General features: G+C 38.9%; 1 protein-coding gene and 3 pseudogenes across 1 annotated transcript; 3 read left to right on the forward strand and 1 right to left on the reverse strand.

Annotated features, from left to right (window-relative positions):
* Positions 1-4,649: 4,649 nt before the first annotated feature.
* On the reverse strand, positions 4,650-6,166 carry LOC126792741 (AAA-ATPase At3g50940-like; annotated as a pseudogene).
* Positions 6,167-7,219: 1,053 nt separating this feature from the next.
* LOC126792362 (geraniol 8-hydroxylase-like) lies at positions 7,220-8,871 on the forward strand (annotated as a pseudogene).
* A 1,111-nt stretch (positions 8,872-9,982) lies between these two features.
* On the forward strand, positions 9,983-11,676 carry LOC126792363 (geraniol 8-hydroxylase-like). The gene is made up of 2 exons (XM_050518805.1): positions 9,983-10,876; positions 11,053-11,676. The coding sequence occupies exons 1-2, from the start codon at positions 9,983-9,985 to the stop codon at positions 11,674-11,676; spliced, it is 1,518 nt and encodes a 505-aa protein (XP_050374762.1).
* Positions 11,677-13,813: 2,137 nt separating this feature from the next.
* LOC126792364 (uncharacterized) lies at positions 13,814-18,921 on the forward strand (annotated as a pseudogene).
* The last annotated feature ends 709 nt before the right edge of the window (positions 18,922-19,630 follow it).

The following is a 19,630-nucleotide window of genomic DNA, read 5'->3' on the forward strand; positions in this document are numbered from 1 at the left end:
AGTAAATTTAAAAAAATTAAAAAATAAATGTATGTGAACAGTACTAGATAACAGTAAAATACGCACAGTAAAAATTAAACTTTAAAAAAAAATTTTGTGATAAATGTTTTAATTTTGTTGTAGTATGCATATAGGATACTTGTTACACTTAGATAATTTTTAAGGAAACTAAATGTTTATTTATGCTTAGTTTATTGTAAGTTATAAAGTGAACGGAATAAGTAAAGTCCATTTTGTTAATATTAGCCTTAACCCTCCATTTGTACCTTGTTAAGGTCACTTGGGGTTGAGGGCGGCTTTTATTAACACTTTGCGAGCAGTCTAACACACAAATTTATTCCGAGCTGAGTAAGGGGCATGTTATTTTCATTACCCTGGTTCAAGGTTTACAAAATTGGATCTCAGAGACCCATAGACTGACATACATCTCGGTGATGGAGTCGATAGTGGAAACATCCTTTCGAGGGTGTAGCCTCCGTGGTGTCCAACAAATGAGTCATGCCTTGCGACTATCTCTGAATCTAGCTATCCAGCCTTCTGAAACAAAAGAATAAGTTTGTGTCTAGACAACATACTTAGGCCGCATGTCCACCTCGCTTTATAACTTAGAAAATAACTTTGTATAAATAAATGTATATAGTTTCAAAAGAAAATGATATTCTAACTTTTAAGGTATATCAAATAAAACATGACCCTTACATGTGGTTGTTTCAGTCCATTGCACAGTTAGCTCCTCTGCTCCACGTACCTTAAATGTTAGGATTGTGTGTGAATAAAATCAATTAGACTTAGTAATACTTTATGTAGATTTCGTAACATTAAAAATAAAATAAAATAAAAATTAAAAAATTAAAAAAGAATTAAAAAAACAAAAAAAATGAAAAATAATAACAAAAAAAATGATTAGAGGAAAGAAGTTCCAAGTGGGCCAGAAAGTTCTGTTATTCCATTCGAGGCTTATGTTGTTTCTAGTGAAACTTCGTTCGCGTTGGGTTAGCCCATTTGTTGTTACTAACATGTTTGCTGATGGTGCAGTTGAGATTCAAAATGATAAAACAGGGAAGACATTCAACGTGAATGAGCATCGACTTAAGCCCTACTATGAGCCATATGAGGAGCACACGCATGAGGAGATAATTGTGAGAGATGCGCCTAAATGAGAATGAACATGAGAAAGTCTAGGCTGAGAGACTATAAAACTCAAGCGCTGCATGGGAGGCAACCCATTTCAACCGTATATGTGGAGGAGTCGTCTACGGGAGTTTGAATTTTCTAATCCCTTCACTCTTATGTTTGACTTGTATATGTGTTGATATGCGATTTTATTCTATGCTTGTGAATTACATTCTTACTATTGAGTTTACATTGAGGACAATGTAATTTTCTAAGTGTGGGGTAGGGTTGCAAGTTCATTGATTGTTTGTGTCATGATATAAAAAAAATCCAAAAAAAAAAATTGCTTTATTGAGTCTTAGGATGCCCCTAAAGTCTAGGATGATTATGTCTCTAAAATACATAGATGATGGTTTTGCATTTCATACGAATTGAATTGTAAGTTTCATTGATGATGTGGATTTGGTATGAACATGTGAGATTTAGATTGATTGATTATGACATACATGTTTTGGTCAGTTTAAAGTCCATAACAACCTGTGAGTTTTTGAGCCTATATGTACTTTTTTTTCATGAGATGTAATTTAAAATTTCGTGATTATTCATGAACCTCACTATTCTTTGCATATTCAATAACTATGTGTCATAGATTTTAATGGACTCTAGAATTTACTAGAACTCACTTTTGTGATTGTTGAAACATTTAAGTCATAAAATGCTCTGATTTTGAAAATGATTTATGGATCATTTCTAGGAATACCACCACTTTAGCCAAATAACCATGTATCCGTATATGTACCCTGTTTGGGACCCCTTAGTTGAACCACATTTGAGCCTACATTGAGCCTTTTATTCATCACCTATGTTATCACCATGCTTAGTATAGTTACCTCTACCTTGTCCTATAGATTTGGCAGAATTCTTATTGAGATGATGTTGTGATGATACATGAAATAAGTGTGGGGTGGAAGACATTTGAAAAAAAAAATCAACAAGCTTTTAAGCAAGCATTGCCGAAAAAAAACAAGAAAAAGAAAGAAAAAAGATAATGATGAACTCGGCAAGAAAAGAAAAAATGTTATGTTGTCTTTCATTTGTGATTTGGAGTTGAGTTGTAATTGAAGGTCTAAAAATTTTTACTTGACCTTTGTCCATGTTCACTTTGTGGTTAGAATGATGATTGTGCCCAACTTGTTATATTCGGTCCCTGATGGTGTGTGGTGTCATAAGGATTATGTTTACTCTGCTGAGTCTATAGGATTACCTTTGTGATTCCTTGATATTCCATGCCTTTAGCTACGCCTAAACATTTACCTTATCTAATGATCCTAATGATTCTTAAAATGAGCAAATCTTGGTTTGTGGAGATGATCACAAGAGTTGAGCATATGGTTTTGGTCCATTTGTGCACTTAGTTGTTAAATGAGGTTTTCCTATGTTATTCACAAAGTGCTTTCATTTTTTGAAATATGCAAGTTATTTGATGTCTTAATATCTTTTCTCTTGCATATACTTATGTGTGAATGATAACCATGAATTTGAGTGAAAAGAAGAGAGTATGCCTTGTGAGGAGGATTGGATTGACTAAACATGTTAAATGTTTATTGTCTCGTATCTGACTTATTCATATTATGAAGCATGTTTATGAAACTTGGAATTTATGTGCTTACATTCAAATGCTTAAACTTGAAAACTATGTGTTTTGAGATTCTGAGACAATCATTTAGGGGCAATAGTGTATCATTTAGTTTTATTTTGCTAAGGGACTAGCAAAAGCCAAGTGTGGGGTAGTTGATAGGAGCACTTTGTGCGACGTTTTTAACATGTTTTTACCTCAATTTGTACTTTGCTTAGCCCTTATTGTTGTACTATTAAGTCATTGAGTCGTAATAAGAGTCTTGAGCGGTATTGGATGCATTTTTGTGCTTACATGAGTTAAAACGCATAATTGGTTTAGAGTCCTAGTTTGACTAGGAATCCTTATTAGGTTTTGAAACTAATTATCTCTTACTTATGATTTTATTTTCTTATTTTCAGATTGGATTGAAGAGATAATTAAAGAAAAAAAGATGGAGCTAAGTCATGCAACAATTAAATAGAAGATGATCATTAAAGGCATAAAACATGGCATGTTTTAGGGATTAAAACATGACATGTTTTAGGGAATAAAACTTTCCATGTTTTATTCATTAAAGCATGTCATGTTTTAGGGAATAAAACTTTCCATGTTTTAGGGATTAAAGCATGACATGTTTATAGGAAGAAAGAAGCAATTTCAAACCCTCCATCTTTCCTCTATATATACATGGCCTCACCTCTCAAATATCATCACTTCTCATTAGCATTCAAGAGCCAAAACTCTACCAAAACACCACCATAAACTTCCCTCACAAATTAGCCAAGCCGTCCACCCCAAAACCATCATCATCTCCACCGAGTTTCACCATTGAAGACACACCTCCAAGGTTCCTACAACGTGTGATTCTCGCAACTCATCTCCATGGCTTCGTCTATTTGTGTTAATCTACAATTCTTTGTCTATGAAGATTGTAAGTTGTTGTTTATGTGGAAATATTGGTTTTGTATTTGTTTTAAATTTCAGTTGTATTTGATATTTTTTTGAGACTATGCCAAATCTATGTTCTTATAATTAATGAGTTTGTATTTCTATTGTTGTGTTCTAATCATCTTTCTCATATTTTTAGATAATTTTCAGATATGTGCATATGAATTTAGTGGTTGGATGCAATCCCTAAGATTGTGTTTGAGTGCTAAATTCATCAACCATATTGACACAAATCGAATCATGCCCTAAGTAGGTTCGGTTTGTGTTGATTAAAAGTGGTAAAAATTCTGGAAATTTGCATGTGAAACCATGGTGGGTGACGCCACACATGAAACATGTCTCCAACAAAGATTTGGTGCTTAAATGTAATCTTGTTTGATTTCTACTCTAAGTGTTATTGAATTCGATTGCATGCAAATTTAGATTAGGCCCTAAGTCAATCTAAATGTTAATTGAAATCTTGCATGATTAGATGATCCCCTAAGGCTCTAATTGTATTGGTGTCTAAAAAGTATGTAATTGGTCGAATTAGAATGCATGATAGGTTCGAACTTGTAATTATGTGGTGTAATGGTAAATTTGGTTTAAGTTTGTTAAAGAGAAGTTGATCATGTAAATAGTAATTTAGGTTTTATTTTAGTAGTTAATAATCAATCTCAAACCCCCCATTATTTGTTAACACTAAAAGTTTAGAGTTCCCTTCAATTCCCCGGAAAGAACGATCCCTGCTTATTCTATACTAACGATGATGTTTTACAGGGTTTATTATAGACGTTTTAACCAACGCTCTATCATCTTCTCAAATAATAACTTTGTTGTAGTGTAAACAAGGGACTGACTATGCAGAGCAAATGGAAAAGTAGACGGGTGGTAACTGCAAATTCACAGTAGTCACTGGCAGAAATGAAGTTATGCATTATTGAACTGACCAATAAGGTTGGTTCCAATTCTCTCTTATATTCTTACCACATTATTCCTCTAGTTCATTGTTTTCTTTTGTTTCTTCAGCATTGTCTCCCACACTGCAGTTCATCTTTTTCTTCTTTTTCAGAAATGCAACAAGTCCTTCCAGCGCTATATCCGTGTGTTCAGTTTTCATGAGTTCTTCTGCAATCTCTGCTGGAGTCGTATCAACCTCCTTTATGAATTCTTCAATTTCATTGAAGAGATGATGAGTTTTTACTTTGAGGTAGTTATGAGCAAGGAGTCTGAATCCACATGGTGTGCAGTAGGACATGTGAACATGCATATCCATCCTGCCTGGTCTCAGCAATGCAGGATCTAGCTTGTCCTTGTAGTTGGTGGTAAACACGATTATCCTCTCATCTCCACAGCTCGACCATAAACCATCAATGATATTAAGCAATCCAGATAGTGTTAACTGCAAAAATAAGATTCATTCATACATCTTCATACTTACATTTCTGCTTATTAATAGATGTTGCTAGGTATAATGCTATCGAGTAGACTTACCTGGTTGTCACTGGGGTTGGTTCCTCCAACTTCCCTGTCCTTCAGTTGAATGCTGCAGTCGATATCCTCAATCACTATGATTGATCAATTAGCAGTGGAGACTAACAGTCTCCTAAGCTCAGAGTTGCTGTGCATAAATGTAAGCTCCAAATCATAGACATCAAACTCGAGGTAATTAGCCATGGCTGCAATCAAGCTCGACTTTCCAGTGCCAGGAGGACCATACAACAAGTACCCTCGTTTCCATGCCTTGCCTACTCTGCCGTAAAACTCCTTCCTCTCCACGAACATGTCCAAGTCAGCAATCAATTCCTTCTTCACCATTGGGTCCGTTGCTAATGTGTCAAATGTTGATGGATGTTTGAAGATGACTGAACCCCAGGGACCGAAAGAATCTCCACCAAAGTGTCCAAGCGCATGCAGCTTCACCACCTTGTTTTCCTCTTCTATTGCTTTTGATTTTTGCAGTACATATGGCAGGTACGTGCGTAATAACTTTTTCTGTATTGCTTATGGAAACTGAGCTGAATTGACTTATGCTGAACTACTTCTGTTGATGCGCTGTAGCTTTCATAATCCATACTCATCTGTTTAGAGTTTCAGAACAACAGAATTCCCACCTCAACTGCATTCCTTCAAATTCATCAACCAGCTTCTCGCCTTTTTTTTATGCTAACAGACAAGTTGTTTTTGCCTCGGGGACTTAAATACCTTAAGTTGATCAATGGAGGTAGTGATCCTTGTGCTTTAGTAGAGTTCTGAAGCCTGGTAAACTTCATTGATTGAGAGGCCATTATTTTCATCAATAATAAGGGCCATATGAGAATTAGTGTGATTACCGAATAGGCCTGCGAGTGTGGCAATGAATTTGTCTTGGAGTTTTTGAGGTATGAACTGGCCAACTATCGTCTGGACCTCACTGATCACTGTCCTGATCAACATTGCTCCCGCAGCAAATGCGGTGTAGGTTGACAGAACTGATGTTGTTGAAGGCATGCCTGTTAGAGAAAACATCTTCAACTAGCATAAAAAATCCATTCTGTAATTTTGGTTTGGGGTAGTGAAGGAAGCTTTGTGTGTAGCTTTGGCTTCTTGAGATGGATTACAAATGCAATTCTAGGTAGAGTTTTATAGGACAGAAATGGGAACTGTAGCTTCATCTAGAAGTAGTTTGAACTTTGAACAAGTATGCTAAGCTCTACTGATGACTATAATCTTAAAAAGCTTCTCCCATACTTTTTAGGCCTAGTCAACCATTGTAAGAGAATAGTCTGTGAGTATAATCTTCTCAAGCAATCTTCACCAGAGCAACGCAGGACCCGTTTGAGTTTGGGCTTATGGATTCATATTTAGATTTAGTTTTAGATCAAGTTTACATTGTTGATATCTGTGTAACCTTCAGTATCAGTTATTCAACCATCACTCCTGTACATTAGTTTTTTGTTTAACTATTCGACAATGCTAGTCGTTCTTGAGTCATATTAGTGGCCTCGCACCTACAAGTTAAAGTACGAGTGTTATGACACTAATGCAGTAAATTTTCTTGGCTACTTTGATGATTTCCCAAGTGTTAACAAATGGGTGCTCATTCTTAGAGAATGGTGAGTTTCCCGCAGCTCCTGCCTAACAATTTGGAATACTAGTTGTTGGTTCTGTTAGCAAGCTAAAGCTGTTGGTTGGTAACCGATAGGTATTCCTCAAACGTTTTTAACACTTCTGTGTTTTCAATCATTCGATCCAGATTTTACTGCGTATCAAAACACAAAATCCAGGTTTTACTGTGTCTGTCAGACATGATGGAAGCCCAATCCAATCAGCTGTGAGAGACAATATTGCAATCTTTTATCATAGTTGGATGATTGAGGACTGCTAGTACATTTTAATATTCAGATATCTTAACACAAAAATAAAGACGTACAAATAATGCCGCTAATAGAAACGATATTAAACGAAGCTGTACCTTTAAACTATATAACACGTGAAATGTCAGTTAATAATTCATGAACTAGCTCAACTCATCCTATAAGACAAGCTCATGGGGAGTTGGAGTTGCGAATCAGTGAAAAGATGGACTTGTTGTCTAGTATACTGTTGATGTGTCTGTGCTTCATATCCTTGTTCTCAATCCATGCCCTCCATAGAGGAACCAGAGTTGGGCTTCCACCAGGACCAAAGCCATTTCCATTGATTGGAAATCTGTTTTGAGCTTGGAGACAAACCTCATGTCTCTTACCAAGCTTTCACAACGCTATTGATCCATAATGTCTTTGAAACTAGACCAGATTACCACTACCGAACAATCCCTTGTGCACTCGAGACATAGAAGACTACAGCTTGCCTTGGATCCCAATAGCAGGCTAGCGGCAAGGTGGAGAAATCTTCGAAAAATATGCACCTCCCAGCTCTTTGCCACCAAAGTTCTTGATGCCAACCAAGAAAACCGAAGAGCGAAAGTGCTAGTCTGCTAGAGCTCATAGCTAGTGTCAATGACAGCATGGTAAAGGGTTTGGCAGTCGATATTGGAAAGGCTGCTTTCGATACTACATTCAATCTGATATCAAGAACTACTTTCTCGGTGGATTGGGCTGATGATTCGAGTAGTAGTAGCGAGAGGACCAGAGAGCTGAAGAAAATTGTTCATGGTGTACTGGACGAGGCTGGGAAGCCAAATGTTGGGGACTTTATTCCTGTGCTTAGGACGATTGATCCCCAAGGCATAACTCGGCGCTTTACGAATCAATACAACAAGATGCTAGGCTTGATCAAATCAGTGATCAGTGAGAGGCAGGAACGTAGAAAAGGAGATGATTATGTCACAAGTAATGATATGTTGGATACTCTTATAAATCTCAGTGAAGAGAAAGGTGGGGGAAGATTTGATAAACTCTGAAGTTGTTGAACATTTGTTTTTGGTTAGTCTCTACTCTCTATCTACTACTTACTCTTCTTCTTGACTGCTTGGATAAGGCTAGACATAATTTTACTATTAATTTTGTTCACTAAGTGGTGAGATATATAACCATATAAGAATTCATATGCAGTGCAGTGTTACTTTCTAAACAGGTTGACAATGTGTATTGTGTAGGCTCTGTTTATTGCGGGCACAGACACAACTTCGTCCACATTGGAATGCGCAATGGCGGAGCTGCTACACGACCCAAAGAGCCTTTCTAAAGCTCAAGAAGAGCTAATCAAGTGATAGGAAAGAGAAAACCAATTGAGGAATCCGACATTGCTAGACTCCCTTACTTACAAGCAATAATCAAGGAAGCCTTCCGCATGCACCCACCGGTTCCATTACTACTGCCACGAAAAGCTGAAGCAGATGTAGAAGTTGGGGGCTACAAGTTCTAGTCAATGCTTGGGCTATTGGTAGAGACCCTGGCACTTGGGACAATCCAAACTCTTTTATGCCGGAGAGGTTTTTTGGATTAGACAGTAACCAATTTGATGTTATGGGAAAAACCTTTGAGCTTATTCCGTTTGGTGCTGGGAGGAGAGTCTGTCTAGGTTTGCCTTTGGCAATGAGAATATTGCACTTGATGTTGGGTTCTCTCATTAACTGCTTTGATTGGAGGCTTAAAGATGGAGTTATACCTGAGACTATGGACTTGGAAGACAAGTTTGGCCTCACGTTACAAATGGCTTATCCTCTCAAAGCTGTACCGATGGCTTCTACTCTGAATTTAATGACATTATGTAAATTAAATGTGGTCTGAATCTGGTAAGTTTCATATGTATTTCTATGAAGGTTTAGTGATTCTTCTTTTCTGCAAAAAATAAAATTTCTGAATGACATTAGCTTAAACTTATATTTTGTCTGTGTCTTGTTGCCGTTAGTACTTAAATACTCTTCTTCATATGTTGAGTTGTACAAAGGAACCACATATCATTACTTCTACAGAATGCCATGCATGATTTTTACCTTCGTAGTCAACTAGTCATAGACTTGAAGTATGGCTGATCTGCCCTACTCAGAAACCCATCATCAGCATTGCCACGTCTATGGCTAATTTGCTTCTTCTTACAAGGGAGTGCAAGGCTTGCGACACAGAAAAATTGAATTACAACACAGTTCTCTGTTATCAAGCAAAAGCTGTTGGTTGCTTGATCTGCAGGTCTTCCTCACAACTGTTTAATACCTCTGTTTTCAATCCACCTTTTGTTTGAGAAAAATAATGGAATTTGTTTGATTGAAGTATATATTTTTATATTACAAAGGATAACACAAGATAAAAATGAAAAGAAATTCCATTGAGTGTAGTATATTTTTGATTACAAATGATGACACAGGTATCTTCTCCAGGTTTGCCTCGGCTTGTAGCATAGGAATGAACCTTATAGTCAGGTTCCCATTGGCATGCTTCTGCAGTTCTGCTTCAGTTTCATATATGGTCCATTGCATTGTTTGTATGATAGCTAGAATTGCTGGTATCCTGATATCAGTTTTAAATATCCTAAATTAGGATTGTGATGTTTTCAAAGAAACAAAAATCGATTAATTAGGATTGTCCGCAATAAGAAGAACCAACCTCCATTCAAGCTGTAAGCGACAAGATAGCACCTTTTTTCATAGCTGCATGACTGGGGATTTTCAGCCTCTCAGTTCATTTTCATAACCAAAGAGAGGCACCAAAAGCAATACCTTCCATACACAAATTTAAGAACACGTCGTTAGTAAACAGAAACTAAATGAAGCTGTACCTATCACATTTATAACACTTGAACGAGAGCCAATCATTCATAAACTAGCTCAACTCATATAAGTTAAGCTCAACGGGATCTGGAGTTGGAGTTGTGATTGAAGCTCATTTGTTTAGTGAAAGATCGATGGACTTCTTGTCTAGCATACTGTTGCTGTGTCTGTGCTTTATCTCCTGGTTCTTAATCCAAGCCCTCCATAGAAGAACCAGAATTAGGCTCCCACCAGGACCAAAGCCACTTCCATTGATTGGAAATCTGTTCGAGCTTGGAGACAGACCTCATCGATCTTTGACCAAGCTTTCACAACGCTATGGCCCCTTAATCAGTCTGCAGCTAGGGCAAGTAACAACTGTTGTAGCTTCTTCACCAGCCATGGCCAAAGAAATCCTCCGAAACCACGACCAGTTGTTTTGCAACAGAACAATTGCTGACGCGATGCGAGTTGTGGCAGACAGCTTGCCCTTTATGCCAGTATCGCCAACGTGGAGATATCACCGGAAACTATGCACCTCCAATCTCTTTGCCACAAAAGTTCTTGATGCCAACCATGAAAATAGGAAAGCGAAAGTGCAAGAGCTCATAGTTAATGTCAATGACAGCATGTTAAAGGGTTTGGCAGTAGATATCGGAAAGGCTGCTTTCAGAACTACACTGAATTTGCTGTCGAGAACTATTTTCTCACTGGATTTGGCTGATGACTCAAGCAGTAGCAGCGAGATGACTAGAGAGTTTAAGAATATCATTCATGGTATGATGGATGAGGCTGGGAAACCAAATTTGGTGGACTATTTTCCTGTGCTTAGGAAGCTTGATCCCCAAGGCAGAAGGCGGCGCTTCACAAGTTACTACAAAAAAATGATTGGCTGTTTTGAATCAGTGATCAACCAAAGGTTGGAATCTAGAAAAAGGGATGATTATGTAACTAGTAATGATATGTTGGATACTCTTATAGGCCTCCGTGAAGATGAAATTAGTGAGGAGGATCTGAAGAAGCCTAAAGTTGTCGAACATTTGCTCCTGGTTAGTCTCTACTCAGCCACGCTATTTACTATGTCTGTTCTTGAATACTTACTTTAATAGTGCTTAATTTACAAACAAATTGTTCTCTAAATGAAGAGATATTGATTGAATTTATATTCAAAGTGCAATGCAATGCAGTGTTGCTTTCTAAACAGCTAGTCAATTTGAATGCGTAGGCTCTCTTTGTTGCGGGCACAGATACAACTTCAGTCACATTGGAATGGGCAATGGCCGAGCTACTACACGACCCAAAGACCCTTTCTAAAGCTCAAGAAGAGCTTGATCAAATGATTGGAAAAGAAAAACCAATCGACGAATCCGATGTTGCTAAGCTCCCTTACTTACAAGCAATTATCAAGGAAACCTTACGTTTGCATCCAGTTGGTACATTTCTACTGCCACGAAAAGCTGAAACAGATGTAGAAATCGGAGACTACATTGTTCCGAAGGGTGCACAAGTTCTAGTTAATGTTTGGGCCATAGGCAGAGACCCCAGTATATGGGACAGTCCAGACTCTTTTATGCCGGAGAGGTTTTTAGGATTAGACAGTAATCAATTTGATGTAATGGGAAAAAACTTTGAGCTCATTCCTTTTGGTGGTGGGAGGAGAATATGTCCAGGTTTGCCATTGGCAATGAGGATGTTGCACTTGATGTTGGGTTCCCTTATTAACTGCTTTGATTGGAAGCTTGAAGTTGGAGTTGTACCTGAGACTATGAACTTGGAAGACAAGTTTAGTCTCTCTTTACAGATGGCTCAGCCACTTCGAGCTGTGCCCATGCCAAGAAGTTCTAATTAGTTCCTGAACTGAATTGTAATGTCAATTAATAACGTGTCAGGATATGAGAACTTGCCAAAGACCAAACTTACTTGTCCATGTATTTTTTATTTTATTTTTAGTATAGATAATGTGCAATCTTTATTTTTCTGAAAACTTCTGATGTTCAAAGTCACCAGTTTAGTGAATTTTGATCATCCATCACTTGCCACCCTATTAGCAAATAGTCATGGAGAACGTGTCACATTAATTCATCAGGAGACACAAACTTGGTTTAAATTAGAACATAAATTTTCATATGTACAATTCCTTTTTAAATTAGGAATCCAAATTGTTTCCCAGTGACATGAACATGAAATATATATTCCTAAGCGAGATGGGAAAAACCTTTGAGCTTATTCCGTTTCGTGCTGGGAGGAGAATCTGTCCAGGCTTGCCATTGGCAATGAGAATATTGCACTTGATGTTGGGTTCTCTCATTAACTGCTTTGAGTGGAAGCTTGAAGATGGAGTTGTATCTGAGACTATGAACTTGGAAGACAAGTTTGGCCTCTCTTTACAAATGGCTCACCCTCTCAAAGCTGTAGTACTGATGTCATCATTGGCTTCTACTCTGAATTTTAATGACATTATGTAAATTAAATGTGGTCTGATTCTGGTCATTTTCATATGTATTTCCATGAAGTTTAGTGATTCTTCTTTTCTGCAAAAATTAAAATATCTGAATGACGTATATAGTTGGCCATGAATTAATCTAGATTTAAGGCATCCTAGCTTAAACTAAAACTTTGCATGCGTCTTGTTGCCGTCAGTATTTGCACAAAAGGACCACTTATCATTACTTCTACATAATGCCATGCATAATTGGCATCAGATGGCTAATTTGCTTCTTCTTGACTGGGGATTTTCAGCCTCTCAGTTCATTTTCGTAACCAAACAGGGGCACCAAAAGTTTGACCCTCCCCTACACAAATTTAAGAACACGGCGTTTAATAACGGATGCTAAACGAAGCTGTACCTATCACATTTATAACACGTAAAAGAGAGCCAATAATTTATAAACTAGCTCAACTCATCATTATTTATAAATCATCTAAGTTAAGCTCAAGGGGATCGGGAGTTGGAGTTGTGATTGAAGCTAATTTGTTTAGTGAAAGATCGATGGACTTCTTGTCTAGCATACTGTTGCTGTGTCTGTGATTTATCTCCTGGTTCTTAATCCAAGCCCTCCATAGAAGAACCAGAATTATGCTCCCACCAGGACAAAGCCACTGTTAGCCATATCAATTCAAGCTCTGCTAATCCGGAATTGAATGCAGCAAATCAAGCTCAAATCAAGACTGATTCCAGTATTTCCTAATCTATATAATCACCTCTCTGTAATAGCTATTATCATGCAGTAGATTGATCCAATAGTTATGTATATTCCAAAACTACATGATCTAGATTGTTCTTTGCTCTGTATAAATTGTGTAAGACTTGTGAATGGAAATCAATCAAGTTTACCTCTTTATCTGAAATCTTTCATGGTATCCAGAGCCATAGTCTAAACGACGCCTTGCTTATCAATCCCTCCTCTTCCTTCCCAAATGGCTGATGCTCCCATCCCTCCTCCATCCCCAGCCAGTTCTACCACTATTAATCCTCCACCCTCACCAGCCACTCACACCACCACAAACACTACCATCTCCAATTTCCTCACAATCCGCCTTGATCGTACCGACTATGCTTTGTGGCTCGCCCAAATGACCCATTTCCTTCATAGTCGCAATCTTATGAGCTATGTTGAAGGCACAAAATCCTGCCCACATGCTTTCCTCTGCAATGCTGTCGGTCAAATGACTGACCAAGTCAATCCACTTTATGAGGAGTGGATTACAATTGACTAGATGATCCTCGGCTGGATCAATGGCTCTCTCACACCCTCAGTTCTGGCGACTGTCTCTCAATCCGGGTCTCCCACTCTACCTGGACATCTCTTGCCCGCCGATATGCCTCTCAAAATCACAATCACATCCTCCAATTGCGTAGCCGCCTCCTCTGAACCACTCGTGGGGATCGTTCTATCTCTGATTATCTTGATAAGGTGAATGAGGTTGCTGACACTTGAGCCCTTGCTGGTCATCCAGTTGATGAAGCCGATCTCATCTCTATCATTATGAACAATGTTGGGCCGTTGTATGAGAACACTGTCACCTCAGCCCAAGCTCGTGATACTCCCATCACCTATGATGCCCTTGAAGCCTTGCTTCTCAGTGCTAAAAGCCGGATGCGTGATCATAACCAAGCTGAATTGGATGCGCCTCCCACTGCACTGGTTACTCAAATGCTGCGCACCTCCATTGGTGGATCTCGGGGACGTGGTAACAACCCCTCTCGGGGCCGGCCAAATCAAGTCTCTTGGCCTTCATTCTCTGACCCCTCCACTTATGCTCGTGGTTCTAGCTCCCATCCCCAATCCCGTGGAGCTTCCATTCTTGGTCCAACACCCCAAAACGGATCTGAGTTCCGAGGTTCGTGCCAAATTTGCTTCAGATCCGGGCATACGACTATTGATTGTTATCATCTTATGAATATGTCCTATGAGGGCCGCACCCCCACCCAGCGCCTCTCTGCTATGGCTGCCGGCACCACCTCTCCCTCATCTGCTTGGTTGCTTGACACTGGGTCTAATACACATATCACAAATGATCCTCACGTTCTTACTGATCAAAGGACTTATAATGAGAACGATACAGTTGGTGGTGTAGTCCGTAGCCAAGGTTTGCCTATCTCTAGTATTGGAACAGTTTTTTTCCCCTCTACTTCCCTCTTCTCTTATTTTACAAGATGCCCTTTATTGTCCTAATTCTTCCGCAAATATATTATCCGCCCATAAATTACTCTCTGATCACTCATGCTATATTCTAATGTTTCCTCATGTTTTCTATGTAAAAGACCTCAAATTCGGGAAGACGCTTTTGACGGGGCGGAGTAGCAATGGGTTCTATCCAATTCAGCCGGGTCCAATATCACCTAATAAATCGAGTCTTAATAAATCAAGTTATTTTTCTTTCCATAGTGTACGTGTCCCTGCCGAGGTGTGGCATACTCGTTTAGGTCATCCCTCCTTCCAAGTCTTTAGTCGTCTTGTATCTCAACTTTCTCAAATTGATAATAAATTTTCCATGTGTCATACTTGTTCGTTGGGAAAATCTCGGAGATTACCATTCCATTTATCAGAGTCTATTACTACAATCCCTAAAATAATCCATAGTGATGTTTGGTCATCTCCTACTATTTCTCTTCAAGGTTACCAATTCTATGTCATCTTCATTGATAATTTCTCTAGATACTCGTGGATATTCCCTATGAAACAAAAATCTGAGGTTTTACTCGCATTTATCGGTTGTGCATGCTTTCCGTTTCTTCGCCCATATACAAAAAACAAGCTCGATTTTCGCTCCACCAGATGTGTTTTTCTTGGGTATTCGCTTCATCACAAGGGCTATAGGTTCTTAGATATGTCTACGGGTCGTGTATATCTCTCCTATCACGTTCTCTTTGATGAGTCCAGTTTTCCTTTTCGAGACCCTATTGCTGCTCCTCCCTCAACGGTGGTTTCCTCTCATTCACTTAGTATAGTTACCACCACTTCTACATATCCAGTACCCAGTACAGCCCAAACACAAGGCCCGAACCCCTCATCTCCTTCACATGCAGCATCACACCCTCCTTCCCCGACCACACAGACCAACCCCGCACCTCCTCTCACCACTGCCCCTACCCGACCCATAATCACCTATCAAAAGCGTCGTCCTCAGTCCTCCGTGCCTCCAACCTCTTTCACTCTCACCGAATCCCCTAGATCGGCCTTGCTGCCTCCCTCCTCTGCTCCACCCTCCACTTTACCCACCCATCCTGTTACTAGAGGCCAAAACAAAATCACAAAACCTAATCCTAAATATGCTATGGTGGTGAGCTCTAAAACTCATACTATTGAACCCACATCTTATACGCAAGCCGCCAATCACGAAGAATGGTGTAATGCCATGAGTGTTGAATTCAATGCCTTGCTTCATGCTGGTACATGGGAGCTTATTCCTAGATCCTCTAATATGAATGTGTTGCCGAATAAGTGGGTATACAGAATCAAAAAGCGTCCCGATGGATCAATTGAGCGATATAAGGCTCGTTTGGTTGCGAAGGGTTTCCGACAACAAGAGGGTTTGGATTATGGTGAGACTTTTAGCTATTGTTGTATCATATGGTTGGCCTATACGTCAGTTGGATGTTCAGAATGCATTTTTACATGGTTATTTGTCAGAGGATGTCTATATGCAGCAACCACAAGGTTTTATTGATAAAGAGTATCTACATCATGAATGCAAGCTTCACAGATCGTTATATGGGTTGAAACAGGCCCCCCGAGCTTGGTTTTCTTGTTTCTCTGCCTATTTGGAGGAATTAGGCTTCATTGCTTCTCAAGCTGACTCCTCTCTCTTTGTTTATCAGTCTGACTGTTTTCCATGAAGGACTTAGGCTCCTTACATTATTTTTTGGTCATTGAGGCTGAGAGGACTCCTACAGGCTTGACACTTACTCAAACCAAGTATACATTGGATTTGTTGCACCGTACCAATATGCTTGATGCATATCCAGTCAGTACTCTGTGCAGCAGCAAACGTTTGAGTATCACTGATGGCACTTCTCTTTCTGATGGTACTGAATACCGAAGTGTTGTGGGTGCTCTTCAATACTTAACCCTTACCAGGCCAGATATTTCATATGTTGTGAATCAGGTGTGTCAGTTTCTACATTCTCCCACCACTGTTCATTGGGTTGCAGTCAAGCGTATATTATGTTACTTGAAGGGTACTCCCACACATGGTCTCTATTATACTCCTACTAAGCTCACATTGACAGGATTTAGTGATTCAGACTACGCTGGAGATCTACACACTCGAGTTTCAACTGGAGGCACTTGTATCTACTTGAGTTCCAATATAGTCTCATGGAGTTCAAAGAAACATGGAGGGGTTTCTCGCTCCAGCACGGAAGCTGAGTATCGACAAATGGCATACACTGCAGCTCATCTCTCCTGGTTTCGCATACTTTTCAAAGATATGGGCCTTCCACTGCATCCTCCACAGTTGTGGTGTGACAATATCAGTGCCATCTCTTTTGCTTCCAACCCGGTGTTTCATACTCGCACCCGTCATGTTGAGGTCGACTACTATTATATTCAAGAGAAGGTTACTTGTCAGGAAATCCAAGTTGGCTATGTTTCCTCTCAAGATCAACTGGCTGATATCTTTACTAAAGGGCTCTCTACTGCTCGCTTTCGGTACATTGTGTCCAAGCTTCCTGTCCGGCCTCGGACCATCAGCTTGGTTGGGGGGGGGGTGTTAACCATATCAATTCAAGCTCTGCTAATCCGGAATTGAATGCAGCAAATCAAGCTCAAATCAAGGCTGATTCCAGTATTTCCTAATCTATATAATCACCTCTCTGTAATAGCTAGTAGCATGCAGTAGATTGATCCAATAATTATGTATATTCCAAAACTACATGATCTAGATTGTTCCTTGCTCTGTATAAATTGTGTAAGACTTGTGAATGGAAATCAATCAAGTTTACCTCTCCATTCTGAAATCTTTCAGCCACTTCCACTGATTGGAAATCTGTTCGAGCTTGGAGACAAGCCTCATCGCTCTTTGACCAAGCTTTCACAACGCTATGGCCCCTTAATCGGTCTGCAGCTAGGGCAAGTAACAACTGTTGTAGCTTCTTCACCAGCCATGGCCAAAGAAATCCTCCGAAACCACGACCAGTTGTTTTGCAACAGAACAATTGCAGACGCGATGCAAGTTGTGGCAGACAGCATGCCCTTCATGCCAATATCGCAAGAATGGAGAAGTCATCGGAAACTATGCACCTCCAATATCTTTGCCACCAAAGCTCTTGATGCCAACCAAGAAAACAGGAGAGTGAAAGTGCAAGAGCTCATAGCTAGTGTCAATGATAGCATGGTAATGGGTTTGGCAATAGATATAGGTAAGGCTGCTTTCAGAACTACACTAATTTTTTTTTTTGGACAAGGAACTACACTAAATTTGCTGTCGAAAACTATTTTTTCTCTGGATTTGACTGATGACTCAAGCAGTAGCAGCGAGATGACTAGAGATTTTAAGAACATCATTCATGGTATTATGGATGAGGCTGGAAAACCAAATTTGGCGGACTATTTTCCTGTTCTTAGGAAGCTTGATCCCCAAGGCAGAAAGCGGCTGTTAGGTGCAAACAGCGGCGCTTCACAAGTTACTACAAAAAAACGATAAACTGTTTTGAATCAATGATCGGCCAAAGGTTGGAATCTAGAAAAAGGGATGATTATGCAACAAGTAATGATATGTTGGATACTCTTATAGGCCTCCGTGCAGAGGAAAGTGAGGAGGAATTGAATAGCCTAAAGTTGTCGAACATTTGTTTATGGTAAGTCCGTAAGTCTCTACTCAACTGCTCTTAAATACTCACTTCAATCGTCCTCTCATTATAAACAATTTGTTCTCTAAATGAAGAGTTATTGATTGATTAAGATTCAAAGTGCAATGCAATGCAGTGTTAACGTTGCTTTCTAAACAGCTAGTCAATTTGAATGTATAGGCTCTCTTTGTTGCGGGCACAGATACAACTTCAGTCACATTGGAATGGGCAATGGCCGAGCTACTACACAACCCAAAGAGCCTTTCTAAAGCTCAAGAAGAGCTTGATCAGATGATCGGAAAAGGAAAACCAATCGAGGAATCCGATATTGCAATAATCAAGCTCCCTTACTTACAAGCAATAATCAAGGAAACCTTTTGATTGCATCCAGGTGGTCCATTTCTACTGCCACGAAAAGCTGAAACAGATGTAGAAATCGGAGACTACATTGTTCCGAAGGGTGCACAAGTTCTAGTTAATGTTTGGGCCATAGGCAGAGACCCCAGTATATGGGACAGTCCCGAGTCTTTTATGCCGGAGAGGTTCTTAGGATTAGACAGTAACCAATTTGATGTAATGGGAAATAACTTTGAGCTCATTCCTTTTAGTGGTGGGAGGAGAATATGTCCAGGTTTGCCATTGGCAATGAGAATGTTGCACTTGATGTTGGGTTCCCTCATTAACTGCTTTGATTGGAAGCTTGAAGATGGAGTTGGATCTGAGACTATGAACTTGGAAGACAAGATTGGCCTCTCTTTACAGATGGCTCAGCCATTTCGAGCTGTGCCCAAGAAGTTCTAATTAGTGTCTGAACTGAATTGTAATAACCATTTATTTTTAAAATAAGGGGTAATTCATTATACACTCAAAAATCAACACCCATTTTAAAATAAACCCATTTCAAAAATCAAGAAAGTCATAATGTAATTGATAATGATGCATTTAAATCGAGCTAAATTTTAATTTAGCATTCAAAATTCAAACTTATGTTGAAATTGAAAAAATACTAAATTTTGTTTTAGTTAATTTGAAGGGCAAAATGGTGAAGACATAAAGAAATGAATAAAAATAACAATAATAAATGTTTAGTATATATATGAATTGGGTCTAAATCTAAAGAAAAATAGGATATGGGTTTATTTTTAAAAAGGGGCTCTAAAATTGGGTTTATCTCTAATTTTCTCTTAAAATAAAGATAACTTGTCAGTATATGAGAACTTGTCAAAGACCAAACAAGTAACTCATCAAGTCCATGTATTTTGTTTATTTTATTTTTAGTATTAAAATTGTGTAATTTTTATTTTATTTTTCTGAAAGTCTCTAATGTTCAAAGTGACCAGTGTAGTGAATTTTGCTCATCCATCACTTGCCAGCCTATATGCTGAGGTGTCATGGAGAACGTGTCACCTTAATTCATCAGGAGACACGAACTTGGTTTAAATTAGGAATATTTTCATATCTAAAATTCCCATTTTAATAAGGAATCCTAATTATTTCCCAGTGAACAGGA

The sequence above is a fragment of the Argentina anserina genome, chromosome 4, assembly GCF_933775445.1.
Source record: "Argentina anserina chromosome 4, drPotAnse1.1, whole genome shotgun sequence".
Lineage (NCBI taxonomy): Eukaryota > Viridiplantae > Streptophyta > Magnoliopsida > Rosales > Rosaceae > Argentina > Argentina anserina.